The 20,039-nt window shown below is 46.8% G+C and overlaps 1 protein-coding gene across 2 annotated transcripts in view; it reads left to right on the top strand.

Moving 5' to 3' along the window:
* Positions 1-20,039, top strand: part of Dync1h1 (dynein cytoplasmic 1 heavy chain 1) — a 64,802-nt gene that overhangs the window by 13,454 nt on the left and 31,309 nt on the right. For both annotated transcript variants that reach the window (XM_026413775.2, XM_026413774.2), the window contains exons 4-29: positions 63-318; positions 650-836; positions 2,284-2,555; positions 2,653-2,880; positions 3,732-4,808; positions 5,550-5,729; positions 6,921-7,070; positions 9,207-9,353; positions 10,363-10,503; positions 10,867-11,043; positions 11,138-11,248; positions 11,327-11,446; positions 12,047-12,286; positions 14,005-14,160; positions 14,310-14,423; positions 14,658-14,768; positions 14,845-15,054; positions 15,213-15,359; positions 15,562-15,728; positions 15,823-15,996; positions 16,527-16,692; positions 16,777-16,965; positions 17,199-17,393; positions 17,997-18,279; positions 18,701-18,801; positions 19,809-19,968. In XM_026413775.2, coding sequence (XP_026269560.2) covers positions 63-318; positions 650-836; positions 2,284-2,555; positions 2,653-2,880; positions 3,732-4,808; positions 5,550-5,729; positions 6,921-7,070; positions 9,207-9,353; positions 10,363-10,503; positions 10,867-11,043; positions 11,138-11,248; positions 11,327-11,446; positions 12,047-12,286; positions 14,005-14,160; positions 14,310-14,423; positions 14,658-14,768; positions 14,845-15,054; positions 15,213-15,359; positions 15,562-15,728; positions 15,823-15,996; positions 16,527-16,692; positions 16,777-16,965; positions 17,199-17,393; positions 17,997-18,279; positions 18,701-18,801; positions 19,809-19,968 — 5,459 coding nt within the window. The remainder of the gene's footprint in view (positions 1-62; positions 319-649; positions 837-2,283; positions 2,556-2,652; positions 2,881-3,731; positions 4,809-5,549; positions 5,730-6,920; positions 7,071-9,206; positions 9,354-10,362; positions 10,504-10,866; positions 11,044-11,137; positions 11,249-11,326; positions 11,447-12,046; positions 12,287-14,004; positions 14,161-14,309; positions 14,424-14,657; positions 14,769-14,844; positions 15,055-15,212; positions 15,360-15,561; positions 15,729-15,822; positions 15,997-16,526; positions 16,693-16,776; positions 16,966-17,198; positions 17,394-17,996; positions 18,280-18,700; positions 18,802-19,808; positions 19,969-20,039) is intronic.

Raw genomic sequence — 20,039 nt, 5'->3', positions numbered from 1 at the left:
AAATAGCAGGATCTCTGGAGACAAGTCATGCCCTAATTTTTTTAATGTTTCCTGTCTTATAGGGATGGTGATAAAATGGCTCCTTCAGTTGAGAAAAAGATTGCAGAACTTGAAATGGGACTCCTGCACCTACAGCAGAACATTGAGATTCCAGAAATCAGCCTTCCAATCCACCCAATTATTACAAATGTTGCAAAGCAGTGTTATGAACGTGGAGAAAAGCCCAAAGTTACAGATTTTGGAGATAAAGTTGAAGACCCAACTTTTCTCAATCAGTTACAATCTGGAGTTAACCGGTGGATCCGAGAAATTCAAAAAGTAAGAACCCGTTATTGAGATATATTGTGTAAAATGTGTTGCTCTTTAATCTATGGGGGACTCTTCTGAGCTTTGTCAGTAAGTGATCAGCTGGTGGTGGGGCCCCTCCTGCCTCTGGGCATGCTCAGTACAGGGTCAGCCCTGGTCTGGGTGGAGTGATCAGATGCAGTTTGAACAGTTTAATGTTAATCCTGAGAGAGCTTTGATCTTGAGCAGGCTCATGCCTTTGACTTGAGGTATAAAAATTAAGTTGTAATGTGTTTCATTAATGATACTTTTCCTTCTCTGTTTAAATAGTGAGTACCCCTGAACAATGTTATTGTCTTAAAAGGTGACCAAACTTGATCGAGATCCTGCATCAGGAACAGCCTTACAGGAAATCAGTTTTTGGCTAAACTTGGAGCGTGCATTGTACCGCATCCAGGAGAAGCGGGAGAGCCCAGAAGTTCTCCTGACTCTGGATATCCTGAAGCACGGCAAGCGTTTCCACGCCACTGTCAGTTTTGACACAGACACAGGTGAAAACCACAATGATCTGATAAGTTGTTGGTCTGGTTTTGTGAGGTCTTTTATATGGTCATTTAGGTGAGAATGAATAAATGTACTGTGTTTGGTGCTGGGCATGGAACCTAGGGCTTCACTCATACCAGTCTCCAGTTCTACCACTGAGCTACACCCTCAACCCTGTACTCTTTTTCAGTTTTCCCTCTTGCATCCTGTCTCATCTTTCCCTCAGTTCCAGGAATTAAAATGGTTTTCCCACATACCTTCTTCCCTCCAGGGCTTTTGAGAACATGAAGCAGTCTCCAGGCACTAGTTCAGTGAGCCTGGAGTGTCCCTCCTGCTTCTCAGCTGCTTGCCTTCTTATATGGGTTGCACTTTTTTTTGTATAAAGTCAGTTGTGCTTTTTATAATGGCAAAATGTTTAAACTGAGCAGAAGTTCCTTGCCCAGGGGGCTATGGAAGAAGAGCCGTTGGTACTGCTTTCTCTTCCTCTTTTTACCTGCTGCCTTCCCCTCTGTCTTCTTCCCTATTCTGAGTAGTCAAAGTAAATTTCACTTTCTGAGTGTGGAACAGCGTGATTTTGCATTATACTGGGGACACAAATGTTTGAATGACCAGGTACTGTGAGGCATTTCTTTACAAGTCTATGCCCACAGATACTTACTAGACAAAGTCATGAATACAAGCAGGTGCAGTGATACACGCCTATAGTGTCAGACGTTTGGGAGGCTGAATCAGGAAGATCACAAGTTCAAGGCCAGCCTGGGCAACTTAGGCAAGACCAGGTCTTAAAATAAAAAATATAAAGGGCTGGAAAGTAGCTCAATGGTAAAGTGCCCCCAAGTTCAATCTCCAGAACCAAAAAATAAAAAAGATTGCTTTTCATGTTCCTCTCCCTAGCCCCCCGTAAAAGGTATGGTACCCACATTTTAAATGTTAGAGGAGATTCCAAGTAAAATCTTCTGGTTACGTTAGTCACATTGTGCACATTGTCTGGGCAGTCACTACCGCTGAAATGTGCACTTCAATTTTTTTTTTTTTTTTAACACATGTGAAATTTTTATTTCTTTCTAAATCTTATGCCAGGAAGAGAAGTCAGTAACACGCTCCCCTCGCCTGAGCCTTAGGAAATCTTAGTGTTTTCAAGGATGACAAAACTTTAGTTTCTCTAAACTTAATTGTAATTGGTAGAACATGTAGATAATATAGAATGCAAATAAAATCCACAAGGTAACTGCCCACAGTGTTTAGAGTGCATATGAGTTGATTTTACTCTTAAAAAAAGCAAACCCAGGGCCACACCAGGATTACCCTGCTAACAGCATTCCTTTCTCAGATGTTAGGAGGTTTCTGTGTCACTAGACCCCATGCAACATCAGACCATTCCCTTGTAAGGCTACGTTTTCCTTTACTTAATATTACTTTATATGAAGACCTTTAACTGTTTATCTGTCAATCTAGGTCTAAAACAAGCTTTGGAAACAGTGAATGACTACAATCCTCTAATGAAAGATTTCCCTCTGAATGACTTACTGTCTGCCACTGAGCTGGACAAGATACGGCAGGCGCTTGTAGCCATTTTCACCCACTTGAGAAAGATCCGAAACACAAAATATCCCATTCAGAGGGCACTGCGTTTGGTAGAAGCAATTTCAAGAGACTTGAGTTCTCAGTTACTCAAAGTATTGGGCACTAGAAAATTGATGCATGTTGCTTATGAAGAATTTGAAAAAGTAAGTTTTACTATATTAGAAAACCAATCTTGGAGCAATGAGGTAAAAGCATGCTTTAATAATAAACTTCTTTTCCTGGATTCATGTCCTATCCTAGGTTATGGTAGCTTGCTTTGAAGTTTTTCAAACTTGGGATGATGAGTATGAGAAGCTTCAGGTGTTGTTGAGAGACATTGTCAAAAGAAAAAGGGAAGAAAATCTGAAGATGGTGTGGCGTATTAACCCTGCTCACAGAAAGCTTCAGGCTCGCCTCGATCAAATGAGAAAATTTAGACGCCAGCACGAGCAACTAAGAGCTGTCATCGTCAGAGTCCTGAGGCCACAGGTGGGGTTTGCATTCTAAAGATTTGTGCCAGGCACGGTGGACCGAGCCTGTAATCCCAGTGCTGGGGAGGCTAAGGCAGGAGGATCACAAGTTCAAGGCCAGCCTCTACAACTTGGCGAGACCCTGTCTCAAATTAAAAAGCACAGTGGTTAAATGTCCCAGGGTTCAATCTCTGGCATCTAAATAAATAAATAAAGAGCTCTTCATGTGACATCTAAATGCCTGTTATTGAAAAAAACCCCTGCTTTCTGCTTGGCACTGAATGGTTCTTCCCTGGAGCCCATCTTCTTCATGTTATTGTTGTCTTGAAGAGCGATGGATTATGTATTAAGCATTTCAGTCCAGATTCATAATGCTCTCCCGCCCTCCCTCCCTCCCTCCCTCCCTCCCTCCTTCCCTCCTTCCCTCCTTTACCTTGCATGGACCCCAGAGCCAGATGCCTGGCTGTTTTGTTCCTGCTTCACCATTTGTCAGCTGTGTGGCTTGAACACATCACTGCACTGCTTTATCTCAGACTCCTCACCTCTAACGTGTGGATGTGATCGTGTGCCTGAGACTGACTAAAAGAAAACCATGGCTCCTTTTATTTCTAGGTACATGCCTATTTTGGCTCTTCAAGAGTCACCTGTCATCTCCACCTGTTCTTTTCTTCCATTATAAATGTAATCCAACAATCATATTTTTGGAAAACCACTATTGTTCAGTTAAAATATGTCATATTTACTTGGCTTTGTCGAGATCTTGTTACAAAATGTATGACTAAAAGTTTAAAAACCTATATTGCTGACTAGTAATTTATGGGTATAACAAAATAAAACTCTTCATTTGATAAATTTTTGTTACAAATCTAGGTCACGGCAGTTGCACAACAGAATCAAGGGGAGGTTCCTGAGCCCCAGGATATGAAAGTGGCAGAGGTCCTCTTCGACGCTGCGGATGCAAATGCCATCGAGGAAGTCAACCTGGCCTACGAGAACGTCAAGGAAGTGGACGGGCTGGATGTCTCCAAAGAGGGCACTGAGGCCTGGGAGGCTGCGATGAAGAGGTACGACGAGCGGATCGACCGGGTGGAGACCCGTATCACTGCTCGCCTCCGGGACCAGCTGGGCACGGCCAAGAATGCCAACGAGATGTTCAGGATCTTCTCCAGGTTCAACGCACTATTTGTCAGGCCTCACATCCGTGGGGCCATTCGTGAGTACCAGACCCAGCTGATCCAGCGAGTGAAAGATGACATCGAGTCTCTCCATGACAAGTTCAAGGTCCAGTACCCCCAGAGCCAGGCCTGCAAGATGAGTCATGTCCGTGATTTGCCCCCGGTGTCAGGGTCCATCATCTGGGCTAAGCAGATCGACAGACAGCTCACGGCCTACATGAAGCGAGTGGAGGATGTGCTTGGCAAGGGCTGGGAGAATCACGTGGAGGGCCAGAAGCTGAAGCAGGATGGGGACAGCTTCCGCATGAAGCTCAACACCCAGGAAATCTTCGACGACTGGGCGAGGAAGGTGCAGCAGCGCAACCTGGGCGTCTCTGGCCGCATTTTTACCATTGAAAGTACTCGCGTTCGCGGCCGGACAGGAAATGTCCTCAAGTTGAAAGTGAACTTCCTTCCTGAGATCATCACACTTTCAAAGGAAGTCCGAAACCTCAAGTGGCTCGGCTTCCGGGTTCCCCTGGCCATTGTGAACAAGGCTCATCAAGCAAACCAGCTCTACCCATTTGCCATCTCGCTGATCGAGAGTGTCCGGACCTATGAGCGCACCTGCGAGAAGGTGGAGGAACGGAACACCATCTCGCTCCTGGTGGCTGGCTTGAAGAAGGAGGTGCAGGCTTTGATTGCAGAAGGCATTGCCCTGGTGTGGGAGTCCTACAAACTTGATCCCTACGTGCAGCGCTTGGCAGAGACTGTCTTCAACTTCCAGGAAAAGGTGGCTCTAATTTAGTGCTCGAGTCCTAGTAGTGAACCCCTAGGATGTGTCCTAGTGTACTAGCTAAGTCAGTTCATGCATCCTCCCACAGAAGATGCAGTCTGGGGCCACCAGAGCCCAGAGGGTGAAGAGCTGATGTCCCCCCTGCTCTGTGTTGGGGATAGGGCTTTCGGGAGACTGATAAGTAACACCTAAGCTTAGAAACTGAGGGGTGGAGAGGGTCAGAGGATGCTGTCAACCAAGAGAGAGATCAAGGGAGAACAAGTCTAGGTCTGAAGTGCTTGCATTAAGTCCTTCACTCAGGATGTAGACCTCCTTCCCAGGCTCCAGCTCCCTTAGACAGCTGTAGGCCTCCTGGCCCGGAGTCTGCCACAGCGAGTGCACCACACTACCACTCATGTGTATGCAGCCACCTTCCTCCTGGGGGTGCAGGAGGGGCTGTTGGTTTCCTTCTCCTGGACTTAGCAACCAGAGGCTATCCCTCCTGTGAGCAGGAGTAAGAGGGCCTGATGGCACCCCAGGCCTTTCCCTCTAGGAACACGTTGGGATAAGAGTCCTCCTCACCCTGACAGCAAAGATTGGCTCTTTATTGAGAACTGCTCAGCCACAGCTTTTGTTAATGAACTGAGAAGAGTGTGTCAACAATAAAGGAATAGAAAAAGTGAATAGAAAATAGGAAAAATAAAAAATAGAAAAATTAAAATTAAAACATCTGTTTTAATTGTTATTATCTTCCTGTAGGTGGATGATCTGCTGATCATTGAAGAAAAAATAGACCTGGAAGTGCGTTCCTTGGAAACATGCATGTATGATCATAAGACCTTCTCAGAGATTTTGAACAGAGTCCAGAAAGCCGTGGACGACTTAAACCTGCACTCCTACTCCAATCTGCCCATCTGGGTCAACAAGCTTGACATGGAGGTGAGGGTGGTCAGGGAGAGCGCTTTTCATGCTGTTGGTGAGGTGGGAGTGGACCCTGTTCAGTAAGCTCGTCCATCTCACTAAAAAGCTGCTTTCCTTAGAAATGACCAGTGATAGTCCAGTTCCCCCCAGAGTCTTGATTAACTGATGCTAGAGCTCAACTGCGCCTCTACAGGCCAGTACCCATGTCAGCATTGAGCTGACCGCAACAGCGGTCAGGGAAGAGAAAATCTCTTTATTTGCTAGGTACTTGGCACTTCCTGCCCGTCTCCTTTCTGCTCTTATGATTTAGACGTTTTTGGTTCTTGGTAGTTCTAGGGATTGAACCCAGGGCCTCAAGTGTGTTCAGCCCTGCCTCTACCACTGAGCCATGCCCCTGGCCCCTGGCCTGTCTTTCCCAGCCCTCAGGCAACCTTCTCTGATTACCCTGCCACAATCAACTTGGAAAGAAACACCTAGCACAAAGCTCCACTTGCTCCTGGTGCAGAGGTTCTCTGCTCACCCCTGGGGTTAGGGCAAGGGCTGTGCTTCTCTCAGTACTGGATTGGAGAGTCCAGCAGTGGAGTCTTCGGAAGGAGGATTTGGTAGTAGAGGTTAGAAGTTGCACTTGGTCAGTTTCCAGGCTGTATTTTTTCCTTTCTTTGTTTAAATGGGTAGGTCCTTGGCAGTGTATCCATCCACACAGAGGGACACTGTTGGAGGGGAGTTACTGAACCCACAATCCGACAGTGCCCACAGTCCTCACCACACTCTCGGATGGTTGTGTGACCCAAGGCAGAATTAACAAAGGCCTGCAGATGTCTGTTTAAGAAATTTGTTTGTCTAATTCTAAATCTAGAAGATGTCATTCTATTATTGTTTCATATCCAAATTATAGTTTTCCCAGTTTTGTCTTTGAGGCTGCCAGGAGAACACGTTTGTGAATTTTCTTTCATGTTAAGTAATCACTAAGACCTTTACTGAATCTGCTGCATGGCACAAGGCCTCTTGTGAGTTGGGAGGATAGAAGTTCAGTTGGTCCAGAGACGCAGCACAGAACCTGAGATGAGCTGTGGGAGGCTGGGAACTTGATAAGTGAGGCCAAGGGTCAGAGGCAGGAGCTTTCCATCTTGGATCCCGACGCCTTCTGATGCGTGTGTCTGTGAGCTGACTTGGAAGAAGCACCGTTCTCTGACACTAACTTCTCTGTAGATTGAGAGAATACTGGGCGTTCGTCTACAAGCTGGCCTCAGAGCCTGGACCCAGGTCCTTCTTGGACAGGCTGAAGATAAAGCAGAAGTTGACATGGATACAGATGCTCCACAAGTCAGTCACAAGCCTGGTGGAGAGCCCAAGATCAAAGTGAGTACCTCTTGTGGCATCCCATGTGCAAGTGAGCAAAATAGTCCTCCCCTTGGAAGGACCCATGCGGACTGGGGGTGTGGCTCAGAGGCAGAGCGCTTGCTCACACGCAGGGCTCTGGGCTCCGGGCTCCACCCCCAGCACCCAAAGAGGTGGAGGTGCTATGGAAAAGTCAGTCCACAGCAGGGAATCCTGATGGCACCATAACCAGTGACCTGAGTTAACACCACGTGCTCTGTGATGTGTGATCAGAGGGCACTTCACCTCCATGGCCTTTCCCAGAGTCCTCAGTCTCATTCTAGCCATGAGAAAATGTCCTGCAATCCAAGACTGAAGGGTCCTGAATATCAAGGAGAAACTAGACAAATGTCACAGGTTGGAAGTGATTGAGAGATGTGACAAGTGTCATGTAGCCATTTGGATCAGGTCCTGGGGACCTGACTGATGTCTGTGCCCTAGTTCACAGACTCAAGTCAGTGTTTCTGTCCTCGTGAAGGATGTTTACATGAGAGAGAGTTGGTGACACTACTCAACTTATAAGCCTAAAATAATTTCAAAGAAGGAAGTAATAAGAAAATAGATAAACTTTAAGGTGGGTGTGGTAGTGCACACCTATCATCCCTGCAGCTCAGGAGGCTGAGGCAAAGGAGTGCAAAGCCAGCCTCAGCAACCTAGTGAGGCCCTAATAACTCAGTGAGACCCTGTCTCTAAGTAAAATTTTAAAAAATAATAAATACATAAATTTTAGAAAGGAATCTACACTGGGAACTCTGCCTACCAAGCATTCATGAACTGGACACACTCTGCCCACCAGTAGAAGTCTAAATCCAAGTCTTGTGGAAGTACAAGCAGCCCAGAGGTTGCCCCTGCAGACGGCATCTCTGTCTGCAAGCTGTCTGTGTTCCCCTTGTGTGAAGGAGTGGTCAACCAGCACTTGGTGAGCTTTCCAGAGACTTGTGCAGTTCTGTTGTTAGAACTCTGCCCACAGACCTTGTCTGCCACTGTGGGAGGTCGCCCTGCAGTTCATAAGCCAGGTACTTATTCTGTGTTTACCGTTGACAATAAAAAGGCTCACAGAATGTAAGCCCAGAAGAATCGCAGGTGCAGATATTGAACTGGGAGAAGCAAAGAGGCTTTTGTTATCTTTTTCTTCCCTTTCCCAAACCCTTAATGCCTGAATTTTTTTCGCTTTTTAGTATTATAGGTATTCTATGCCTAGAGCATACTTTTTTATTATTTTTTATTTTTTAGTTGTAGTTGGACACAATACCTTTGTCTGTCCATTTTTATGGAGTGCTGTGGATCAAACCCAGGGCCCCGCACATGTTAGGGGAGCACTCTGCCACTGAGCCCCAGCCCCAGCCCCCTGGAGCATACTGTTTAAAGTACTCAGTCACAGAGGAACAATGAGTATGTCTAAGCCAATAAATTATCTGAAGTGGGAAAATTACCTGGTTTGAGTTGGAATTCTGGAAGAGCTTAGAGCACTGGCAGGTGGCACAGATTAGTTTAGCTTGGAAAACCAGAGTTCCTGTCGTGTATGGCTGGCAGCCAGCACCCACCTGCTCTCCCTGCATCGGGGCCTTGGCTTCTTGGGCTTCAGATGGCCATATCAACAGAGGTCAGGGACATCAAGTCTCAGGGTGCTCAATTAAGCATTGGCTGTGTATTTGATATCCAGGCACTAGGAACCGTGAGGAGATAGAGCAGTGTGAGTGGGGGGCCTGAACCACTGAGTTACAGCCCCAGTTCTCATGCATTATTCATTTGTTTGTTTTTGGTATTGGGGATTGAACCCAGGGTTGCTTTACCACTGATCCCTTTTTTTATTTTGAGACAGGGTCTCACTAAGTAGTTGAGACTGGCCTCAACTTACGATCCTCCTGCCCCAGCCTCCTGGGTTGTTGGGATTACAAGCGTGCGCCACTGCACCCCACTTGCCTTTACCTTATGATATAAGTGGCAAGGGCGTACATCATAAACGTGAAATTACACAAGGTCCTCTAATAAAGTGACAGACTTGGTTGTTCAGACTGAAGTAGTATAATAATTTAGAGAAAGTTAAGATTCAAAACAATCTTGAATATATTTATTGAAATATAGTGCTGAATAAATAATGAGACCTTTCTTTTACAGAATGTTGTTCATGAGCTAAGAATAACCAATCAGGTAATCTATTTAAATCCGCCAATTGAAGAATGCAGATACAAGCTCTATCAGGAAATGTTTGCGTGGAAGATGGTTGTGCTGTCCCTCCCCAGGATCCAGAGTCAGAGATACCAGGTCAGCCTTCTGGGGTCTTGGAGTGTGTGCCCTCTGAACAGGGTTCTCCTAGGGGCGGGGTGCTGTGACACTGCTCTTCGTGTCTTTCCGGATCCTTAGGGAGCCCTAGAGGAGGCTTTGTATGACTTCCACGGAGACACTTGGCACTGGTGGCTAGGTCTTGGCTGTCTCTCCATGAATGTCCTTCCATGAGTGTCTTTGGAACCTCAGTAACCGCTGCTTCTCCTTTGTCCCCACTTTTTATTAGAGAAATGTTCAAACATGCAGAAGTAGCAGGAGTTGTGAGCTCCCACCATCCAGATTTACTTATCAACTTGTGACCAATTTTATTTCATTTATATTTCCTTCCCTACCTTCCCACTCCTATCAGATTATTTTAAAGTAAATTCCAGATGTGACATACTCTTGTTAGTGTACTGCTAGAACCAAATGAAAACTTAAAACACCATTTAGTCCCTGGCCTCTGGCCAATGTTACTTCTAAATAGGACCAGTGGTTTTCAAGTAAAAAGATTCCACAACTACAGCAGACTCTTCTAGAACTTAGTGATCCTATTGAGAACTTACCTTTTTCCTTGGCTTCGACATCAACTTAGTTCTTTAGGATGTTCAAGTAGTTAACTGATATAGTTTGAAATTTTGTCAGTGGTTAGCCCAAAACTTGGCAATGTCCAGTTAATCAGAGCCAAACTGTGCGTGCTGGCCCTGCCCCTCAAGGAGTCTACCTGTGATCTTTAGGATCCTTCCTGTTGTGCTTCTGGGTTTAAGTAGCTGCAGTTCTATTTGCATTGTTCTCTTGTTTGTCTCCAAACTTGACACACTGAAGTCAGCCCTCTTCAGTGCACTAGCTCCTGTTTCCTTTCCCTGGGTTCTTCCCTCTATTGGAGTCTTCCTGTCACATGAAGTACATATCACAAGTCACAGCAGGGTCACCCCCGTTGTCCTGTGGCCTTCTGGTTCTGGGAGTTCTACTGCACACTGCTTGGCTTCACTTGTGGCTTGTTGCTCAGGTGGGTGTGCACTACGAGTTGACTGAGGAGGAGAAGTTCTACCGCAATGCTTTAACGCGCATGCCCGATGGCCCTGTCGCCCTGGAGGAGTCCTACTCTGCTGTCATGGGCATCGTGACTGAGGTCGAGCAGTACGTTAAGGTAGGAGGCCTTTCTGGACTTCACTTACTTATGCTCTAGAGTCTTCCAAGACTCTTCAGAGTAGGAGACACAGAGTGTAGAGCTGAAGGATCTCAACAGTCCCTAATGTGGGACACTAGGTAACATTTACTAATTTTAAAGCAAAAAGTAAAACTGGGACAAGTACTTTTCGGTTTTTCGGTTTTAACTGTGATGTTCAAGAACAGTAAATTTTATTCTTTTTTTGATATCAAAGTTCTGAGCATGTGAAATGTGAGTTTTTCTAATGCTGAGAACATGTGGGTCTTTTTAATGGAATGTGAAGGGACTGTCTCGTCATTCTGGACGACGGAGCAGTAGTGTTTGACCTCACTCTTCATGCAGGTCTGGCTCCAGTATCAGTGCCTATGGGACATGCAGGCTGAGAACATCTACAACAGGCTGGGCGAAGATCTCAACAAGTGGCAAGCCCTCTTGGTCCAGATAAGGAAGGCCAGGGGGACCTTTGACAATGCAGAAACCAAGAAGGAGTTTGGACCAGTGGTTATAGATTATGGCAAGGTGAGCTCGGGGTGTTCTTGACAGTGCCGGGGTACCTGGGAATCAGCACTGCTGTTCAGCTGCTGACCTGCTGCTGTGTGCTGCTTCACCCCAGGTGCAGTCTAAGGTGAACTTGAAGTACGACTCCTGGCATAAAGAGGTTCTGAGCAAATTTGGGCAGATGCTGGGCTCAAACATGACCGAATTCCATTCCCAGATCTCAAAGGTGAGGAGGTAGATTCTGCATGTAACTAGGTTGCTGGGGGTCTTGGCCAGGGGTAAATGCAGCCCTCTCTCTGAACAGTCTCGCCAAGAGCTGGAGCAGCACTCCGTGGACACCGCCAGCACCTCTGACGCAGTGACCTTCATCACCTACGTGCAGTCTTTGAAGCGGAAGATCAAGCAATTTGAGAAGCAAGTGGAGGTGAGCTCTGCAGATATTTAACTTCTCGAGCAAAGACACTAGTTGAGTTTGAGTTTTGTAATGTTTTGCCTTCCGAGGGCACGTTCTGACTTGACTCTTAAAGCACATTTTTTTACATATGGTCCATAGACTGTCCTGTCCTAACCACCTGATGTGCTTATTAAAATACATTGCTAAGGCCACCACCCTGGGAGTCTGCATTTTTAAAAGTTCTGCAGGTGATTCCCATGCACACAGGGTTTGAGAACAACTGGACTTTTGTTTGTTTTTTCTCTTCAATTTGCTATAGTTGCTTTCAAGTCACTAGACTCGAATATCCTTTCTAGATTCTGGAATGGAGTGAGGCTCAGCCCCTGTCTGCTCTCATGTCCTGTTCAGGCCCTCTGGGTACAACTAGGTGCAGTAACTAGTCAGCCATGTTGGACTTCCAGGGCATGCTGCCCTCTGACCACAGTAATCAGACTGGAAGGTTGTACAAGAACAAGTGTTGTGATCTTTTATGCTCTCTAGCTCAAAATGTCTTCTCTCTGATGGGTCTCTGACAGTAGTTTCTCTTACTGTAGAAGGCAAAAAAATCACTTTGTCTTTTAACTTTCAAAGCTCTACCGCAATGGTCAGCGCCTGCTGGAAAAGCAAAGGTTTCAGTTCCCACCTTCCTGGCTCTATATCGACAACATTGAGGGAGAGTGGGGAGCCTTCAATGACATTATGCGGCGGAAGGACTCTGCCATCCAGCAGCAGGTGGCAAACCTGCAGATGAAGATCGTGCAGGAGGACCGGGCTGTGGAGAGCCGCACCACCGACCTACTGACAGACTGGGAGAAGACCAAGCCAGTCACAGTGAGCCTCACCAGGCCATGCTGACCACCAGCATGATCTGGAGAACTTTCTTTCAGATTTAGAAAGCCTTGCTGTGTGTTAGCTTGCCAGTACCAGAGAAATTTTCCCCCTTTTTGTAACAAAAGAGCAATACATGCAGCCAGGCATGGTGGCATGCACCTGTAGGCCCTCTTCTTGGGAGGCTGGGTTAGGGGATGGCTTGAGCCCAGGAGCTCAAAGCAGCCTGAGCAACCTAGCAAGATGCCCCTCTCAAAAACACAATAATCCCAGTGGCCTGGGAGGCTGAGGGGAGGAGGTTTACATGTTTGAGACTAGACTCAGCAACTTAGCAAGGCCCCAAGTAACTTAGCAAGACCATGTCTCAAAATAAATAAAAAAGGGATGTGGCTCAGTGGTTAAGCACCTCGGGTTTATTTCCTGGTACCAAACAAAAACAAAACTGGGGTGTAGTGCAGTGGAAGAGTGCTTGCCTAGTGTGCATAAAAAACCAATGGTGAGTAAAAAGCCAACTTGGGCCTCTCATTACCCAGAGACACCATCATTTAAATCAGGGTATAGTCTTGAGAGCTAAAGATTTTCTGTTTTTAAATTAGTCTTTTCCTTTAGGCATGCTCAAAAATCAGAATTTGGGCCCGGTGAGGTGATGCACACCTGTAATTCCAGTAGCTTGGGAGGCTGAGGCAGGAGGATCACAAGTTCAAGGCCAGCTTCAGCAACTTAGCAAGGCCCTAAGCCACTTTGTGAGACCAAGTCTCTAAATAAAAAATAAAAAGGCTGTGGATGTGGTAAAGCACCCCTGGGTTCAATCCCTAGTACTAAAAATAAATAAATCAGACCTTGGTTTCTGTAAAGGGGATGTGCCTCACAGTGCCGCCAGGCAGTGTGTGCCGTGGGGAGGCAGGTTCTGTTGCTGTCCACATGCCTGCACTCCATTGTCCCAGTGTTTACTGAGCACCAAGGCTCCAGGCTTCGTCCTAGCAGCAAGGGTGTAGCAGTAGTGAAAGGGACAAGAGCCCCCACGCTCCTGTCGGGGGAGAGGTAATAATGACGAACAAGAAAAGCATGTCCCTTAAGGCAGGTGCTGGCCAGGGTGGCAGAGGGTGCCAGTGGCTACTGCTGTGTCTGGGAAGGGGATGGTGAAGGGAGACCTGAAGGAGGGGCAGTGGCAGGTTGTGCTCATGGAAAGGTGACAGAAAGTAGATGATGGCATTTTGGGCTTATTGGGGTAGAATTCAGTGTTTTGCTTATTTAGATGTACAGATGAGCATAGGGAAAAAAGGAAAGGAAGTTAAGATATCTAGAATGCTCCTCTAGTTTAGAGGCCTGGTGTGCAGCTGGGCCCTTGCAGGTTCTACTTTGTGTCTCAGAGGACCTGCTCTCAGACAGGAAATCTTTAACTGTATTGTTCGTGGGGAACCAGGCCCGTCTCCTGCCACTCTAGTTTTCTTCATGGGGAACAATGGTTTGTCAGAGAAAGCCAGGCCTTGGCTTTGAGAGCTGTGCCTGAGCGCGCCCAGCCAGCGACCCCTGTCCTCCCTCCGCCTCCCAGGCACTGGTGTACACTCACAGCCAGTCCTGTGCACAGGCCCACGTGGACGATTGTTGAATGCGTACCCCCGTGCACGCGTTCAGTCAGGAATTCCCAGGAGCTCAGTAGGCCCTCGCATAAGCCACAGCTTTCCTCTCCCAAAGATTCCCTGTGCTCTGGCTTCTCTTAGGGCAACCTTCGCCCAGAGGAGGCGCTGCAGGCTCTGACCATATACGAGGGGAAGTTTGGCAGGCTGAAGGACGACAGGGAAAAGTGCGCCAAGGCCAAGGAGGCGCTGGAGCTGACCGACAGTGGGCTCCTCAGCGGCAGCGAGGAGCGCGTGCAGGTACCGACCACGGAGCTAGCTGGGGTTCCGCTCTGCCCGGCTCTGCCACTGAACCCCTGCCAGAGTCTGGTGTGATTTCCTTTTTCTTTGTTAGTTGTGAGCTGTTTGCTCTTTCCACCATTTGACTGCTTTGCTATTCTTAATCATAGGTGGCTTTAGAGGAATTACAGGACCTCAAAGGCGTTTGGTCAGAGCTATCTAAGGTCTGGGAGCAAATCGATCAGATGAAGGAGCAGCCCTGGGTCTCAGTACAGCCTCGGAAGGTAGGTCTTGTCAAAGTAGCTGCTTGGTGTGTGCCTTTGTAGTATTAGTTACAGACTTCATTTAGGAACCTTGCAAGCAAGTAACTAGAGTTCATAAGATGTCACTTAATGTCCTATGTGTCATTAACATTATTCACATTATTATTGTAAAGCTTATTTCAAAACCATTTTTAAATATTTCACCATTTAAAGAAATGTCAGCAATTAAATATCATCGTGTGTCTCTTCTGACAGCTTCGACAAAATTTAGATGGCCTGCTGAACCAGCTGAAGAGCTTCCCTGCGCGCCTGCGGCAGTACGCCTCCTATGAGTTTGTTCAGAGGCTGCTGAAAGGCTACATGAAGGTAGGCCAGAGAGCCACGGGCAGTGGGCGGCCACCAGAAGCACACCCGCCCAGCATCGTGTTCGCTCCCTGTGTAGGTGAACATGCTGGTGATCGAGCTGAAATCTGAAGCACTGAAAGACCGCCACTGGAAGCAGCTGATGAAGAGGCTGCATGTGAATTGGGTGGTTTCTGAGCTGACCCTTGGCCAAATCTGGGACGTCGATTTGCAGAAAAACGAAGCTATTGTCAAGGATGTACTGCTGGTGGCACAGGGAGAGATGGCCCTGGAAGAATTTTTGAAGCAGGTCAGTAACAGGATTGGATGTGTTCAGGCTATTGTGTAGACTTGAGCATTGAAACGAAACCTTGTCACCTGTGGTCCCTTATATCCCCATAACCCTTGTCCCTGGGCAGTTAGACCAGTGACATTCTGATAACATGCCTTTTCCTGGTTTCAATTTAGATAAGAGAAGTGTGGAATACTTATGAACTCGACTTGGTCAACTATCAGAACAAGTGTCGCCTGATTCGAGGATGGGATGACCTATTCAACAAGGTCAAGGAGCACATCAACAGTGTGTCTGCCATGAAACTCTCTCCATATTACAAGGTATGGTTGCTGGGGAGACCTGCTCCCTGGGCAGAGCTCTGTGCCTCCATTGCTGTACTTCTGCACTGACGAGGTGCCTGCTTTTTAAAACATCAGTCAGATGGCTTTTCTGGGATCCCAGTCTTCATTTTTCAGTGAGTTTTCTCAGATCCATGAGTGAAAAGCTCAGCAGATGAGCTTTGCCCTTTTGTGTACCTGCCAGGTTTTCGAAGAGGATGCCCTGAGCTGGGAAGACAAGTTGAACCGGATCATGGCTCTCTTCGACGTGTGGATTGATGTGCAGAGGCGATGGGTCTACCTGGAAGGCATCTTCACAGGCAGCGCGGACATCAAACACCTGTTACCCGTAGAAACCCAGCGTTTCCAGAGGTACGACCTCTAACCAGGGCCAGGTGTTGGTAGGGGCTGGAAAGCACCCTCCATAGAGGCTGACATATGTGTTGTCTTTTAACTTTGTCCATAGCATCAGCACAGAATTCTTGGCGCTGATGAAAAAAGTGTCCAAGTCTCCCCTTGTTATGGATGTTCTGAACATCCAGGGAGTGCAGCGTTCTCTGGAAAGGCTGGCAGACCTGCTAGGAAAGATCCAGAAAGCACTGGGAGAGTACCTGGAAAGAGAGCGATCCTCTTTCCCCAGGTAAGGTGCTTGCTTTGACTCAGACTGAAATGGAGTGGGTTTCAGTTGTGCTTTTCCTTCTGGGCTTGAGTGTTGTCAGTTTTGTTAGCCAGTAGTCCTCAAATGAACACTGTTCAGCTCACATGCAGTGACTTCTAGTGGCACTCTCAATCCAGTCTCTTCCTCGGCTCTGTCAGGCTTCACAGGGGCTCTCATTTCCCCTCGGGGCAGCTTGCATCCCTCCAAGGACTCTAATTGTTTCTAAGTGGTGGTTCTTTTTTATGAACAATTTTCTTACAATGACTAGAGCAGATTTTTTTAAAAAAATGACTTGATGAAGTAATGGTAAATGGCATTGAATTATTTCTTAAATCTTACTGAATAAATGCATATATCTTTTGCTGAGGGCTAAAAGAAGTTGGGATATAATCTGAATTCAAGGTGGAGATTTTTCTACTAGTAGCCACATCTCCTTTGTCTTCCTACAATTTGAAACTTTTCCTAACTTTTGTACAAATAATAATAGCCACTTAAATGCTATTTAATTTTAGGTTCTATTTTGTGGGTGATGAAGATTTGCTTGAAATCATTGGAAATAGCAAGAATGTAGCTAAACTACAAAAACACTTCAAGAAGATGTTTGCTGGAGTTTCAAGCATCATCCTCAATGAAGATAACTCTGTGGTCCTGGGCATTTCATCCCGAGAAGGAGAAGAGGTAGGACAATTTGCATTTCAGATTTAGAAAACTGCTTTCATATCTTTGCACATCCTAATTCATATTTTTTCTTTTTAATTTCAGGTTATGTTTAAAACTCCTGTGTCCATCACAGAACATCCCAAAATCAATGAGTGGCTCACACTGGTGGAAAAGGAAATGAGAGTCACCCTGGCTAAACTTCTTGCTGAATCTGTTACAGAAGTAGAGATTTTTGGTAAAGCAACATCAATTGATCCAAATACCTACATCACATGGATTGATAAATATCAGGTAAACTGTGGATGAAAGCGCTGCCTGACTTTACAGGTGACCCTTTGGAAGCCAAAGGCTGGGGTGGGAGGATCACTTGAGCCCATGAACTCTGCCAGCCTGAGCAAAAGCAAGACCTTCTCTCAAAAAAACAAACCGAGGGCTGGGGTTGTGGCTCAGCAGCAGAGCACTCACCTTGTATTAAAAAAAAAAAAAAAAACTGACCTTGTGGACCTGTGTCGTGTTTCTGCCAGGCCCAGCTTGTGGTGCTGTCGGCCCAGATTGCCTGGTCTGAAAATGTGGAGAGTGCCCTGAGCAACGTTGGAGGCGGTGGGGACGCTGCACCCCTACACTCTGTGCTGAGCAACGTGGAGGCCACCCTCAATGTGCTGGCAGACTCAGTCCTCATGGAGCAGCCCCCGCTCCGGAGGCGGAAGCTGGAGCACTTGGTGAGTCTCGAGCCTGGCCCTTCCTCACCTCTACGCCCTCACACCTCAACCCACATTGGCAAAAGAGGCTACACCTAGGACACATTCCTGTCAGTGTCACAAAAAAGTGGAGGACATGTTTCTGCTCTCCGGGGGTCTTTGGCTCTGTGCTCCTGTTGAGCTGTACTCCAGGGTCAGATGACTGCAGGAAGGAGAGCATCCTGGCCTTGGTCAGAGTCTGTCACTCCTCCTCATGTCCTCTTAGAAGTGGCCAAGACAGTGCTGGGCGCCTCAGTGTGGGAGCTCCCAGGCTCCGAGCCCAGCAGGTGGGCCCCACTCTTGGGCAGACATGAGAAAGCCGCTCCCCTGCCCCATGTTATGCCAGTTGCAGTTTTCATGTATCGGCATGGGTACTGTTGTTTGTTGTTTCTTTGTTTTGCTCTAGCTCTCAATTCTGTGTCACAAAAGGTTTTGCTATTGTCTCTGGAGGTGAACTTGAGTTTTGTTGTATTTATCGAGAGCCACTGTAACTGGACATAGAATCCCAATTTAAATTTAGCAAATAATCCAGAGAGTGCTTGGTTTGAGTGTTACTTTATCTATGCCAAACGTTTATTTTCTCAGATAACAGAGTTGGTTCACCAGAGAGATGTCACCAGGTCTTTGATAAAAAGCAAGATTGACAACGCCAAATCTTTTGAATGGCTCAGCCAGATGCGATTTTACTTTGACCCTAAGCAAACCGATGTGTTACAGCAGTTGTCAATTCAAATGGCAAATGCCAAATTTAACTATGGCTTTGAGTACCTGGGTGTTCAGGACAAGCTGGTCCAGACCCCTCTCACTGATCGCTGCTACTTGACGATGACACAAGCCTTGGAGGCCAGGCTGGGGGGTTCCCCATTTGGTAAGTTACTCCATAAACCTGGATAGAAAGAATCATGTGGTAGACATAATTTTAAAAGGCTAAGCTAGGGATTTGTATATATTTCTTAATTACACAGTTGGTACATTCTGAAAACTTGAATTTGTTTGCCTTTGTTGTATCTGCTTTTACTTTTAAAGTGAATTGCTTTGCCAGGCATGGTGGCACACACCTATAACCCCAGCAATTTGGGAGGCTGAGGCAAGAGAATCACAAATTCAAAGCCTGCCTAGGCAAACTTAAAAAGGGCTTGGGATGTAGCTCAGTGGTAGAAATCCCCCCAGTTCAAGCCTAATACCACCAAAACAACAACAACAAAAAGTTAGTTTTCACTCTTCTCTTAAAGTTATATTCCCATTAAGTAGCAGATTCAAGTACTCAACTACTTTTCTTCAAATAATAGGTCCTGCTGGAACTGGGAAAACAGAGTCTGTCAAGGCTTTGGGCCATCAACTTGGACGGTTTGTTTTAGTTTTCAACTGCGATGAAACCTTTGACTTCCAGGTGAGAAGCTTTATCAGATCCACCCAAAATCAGATGTCCTGAAGGGGTCACATGGGAACACTGAATCTGGCTTCTCAGAGCCACCAGCCTTGCAACTCAGTGTGATTTTTTTATGGTTTTCCGAGTCCAATAGGGATAGGTATTGTTTCAGTGTTGGAGGAATCCAACTGTGCTTTGAAGTTGATTTCTAACTTCATGTTCTCAAGGTTAAATGTTTGTCATTTATCCAGAAATGCTAAGCTCCTGTGTCTGGAAATAAACATTATTATGTGTGAGAAACAAAAAGTAGTAGAACAAAAATATCTGCTTTGTCAGTGGGAGCTTTAGGGCACAGGAGGAGAACTTGGTCCACCTGCACAGGGGTCATGCTGTCTGTAGGTGCTGGCCCCTTTCCTCAGTGAGACTCAGACCTCACCCTCAACCACCTCAGTAGGCAGCTGAGACTCTGGTTTTCAGGAATGCCTGACCTGCCCAAGGCTGGACCAGTCTCCAGAGCCAGTATTCTATGTAAAGCCCACGCTGAGACCAGGATGTCTTGGATACCACTACCATGGGCCGCAGGGCCTAGCCAACAGGGGCCATTCTTCTCACCAAGATCGAGGCTCTGGCAGCTTTGGCTCCTGGCGAGGCCCCTCCTGGTGTGCAGACAGACACCCTCCCAATGGAACCTCAGTCTTTCCTCTGGTGCACACTGAAAGAGAGAGTTTACGTATCTCCATCCTCTTATGAGAATGGCAGTCCTAACTGGGCACAGTGGCACATGTGTGTAATTCCAGCAACTCAGGAGGCTGAGGCAGGAGGATGGCAAGTTTGAGACCAGCCTGGGAACTTAGTGAGACCCTGTCTCAAAATTAAAGGCTAAGTCGTAGAGCATCCCTGAGTTCAGTCACCAGTATCACAAAAATTAACTACTTCCAGAAAGCCTGAGTCTCTGAGTACAGCCACACTGGGGTGCACTGGGCAGTCCACGGCAGAAGTTTCACCTTCTCTCTTGCCCTCCATTTCAGGCAATGGGACGGATCTTTGTGGGGCTTTGCCAGGTGGGCGCCTGGGGCTGCTTTGACGAGTTTAACCGCCTGGAGGAGCGAATGCTCTCTGCAGTGTCCCAGCAGGTGCAGTGCATCCAGGAAGCCCTGCGGGAGCACTCCAACCCCAACTATGACAAGAGTAAGACACCTCCTTTTAAAAACCACTCTGAGCAGGTAGAGGGAATTCTGACGTGAGCTGATCTGTGCGTG

The sequence above is a fragment of the Urocitellus parryii genome, chromosome 6 (assembly GCF_045843805.1).
Source record: "Urocitellus parryii isolate mUroPar1 chromosome 6, mUroPar1.hap1, whole genome shotgun sequence".
Lineage (NCBI taxonomy): Eukaryota > Metazoa > Chordata > Mammalia > Rodentia > Sciuridae > Urocitellus > Urocitellus parryii.
Note: the sequence above shows the minus strand (reverse complement) of the source record. Positions and strands in the feature narration are given on the sequence as shown.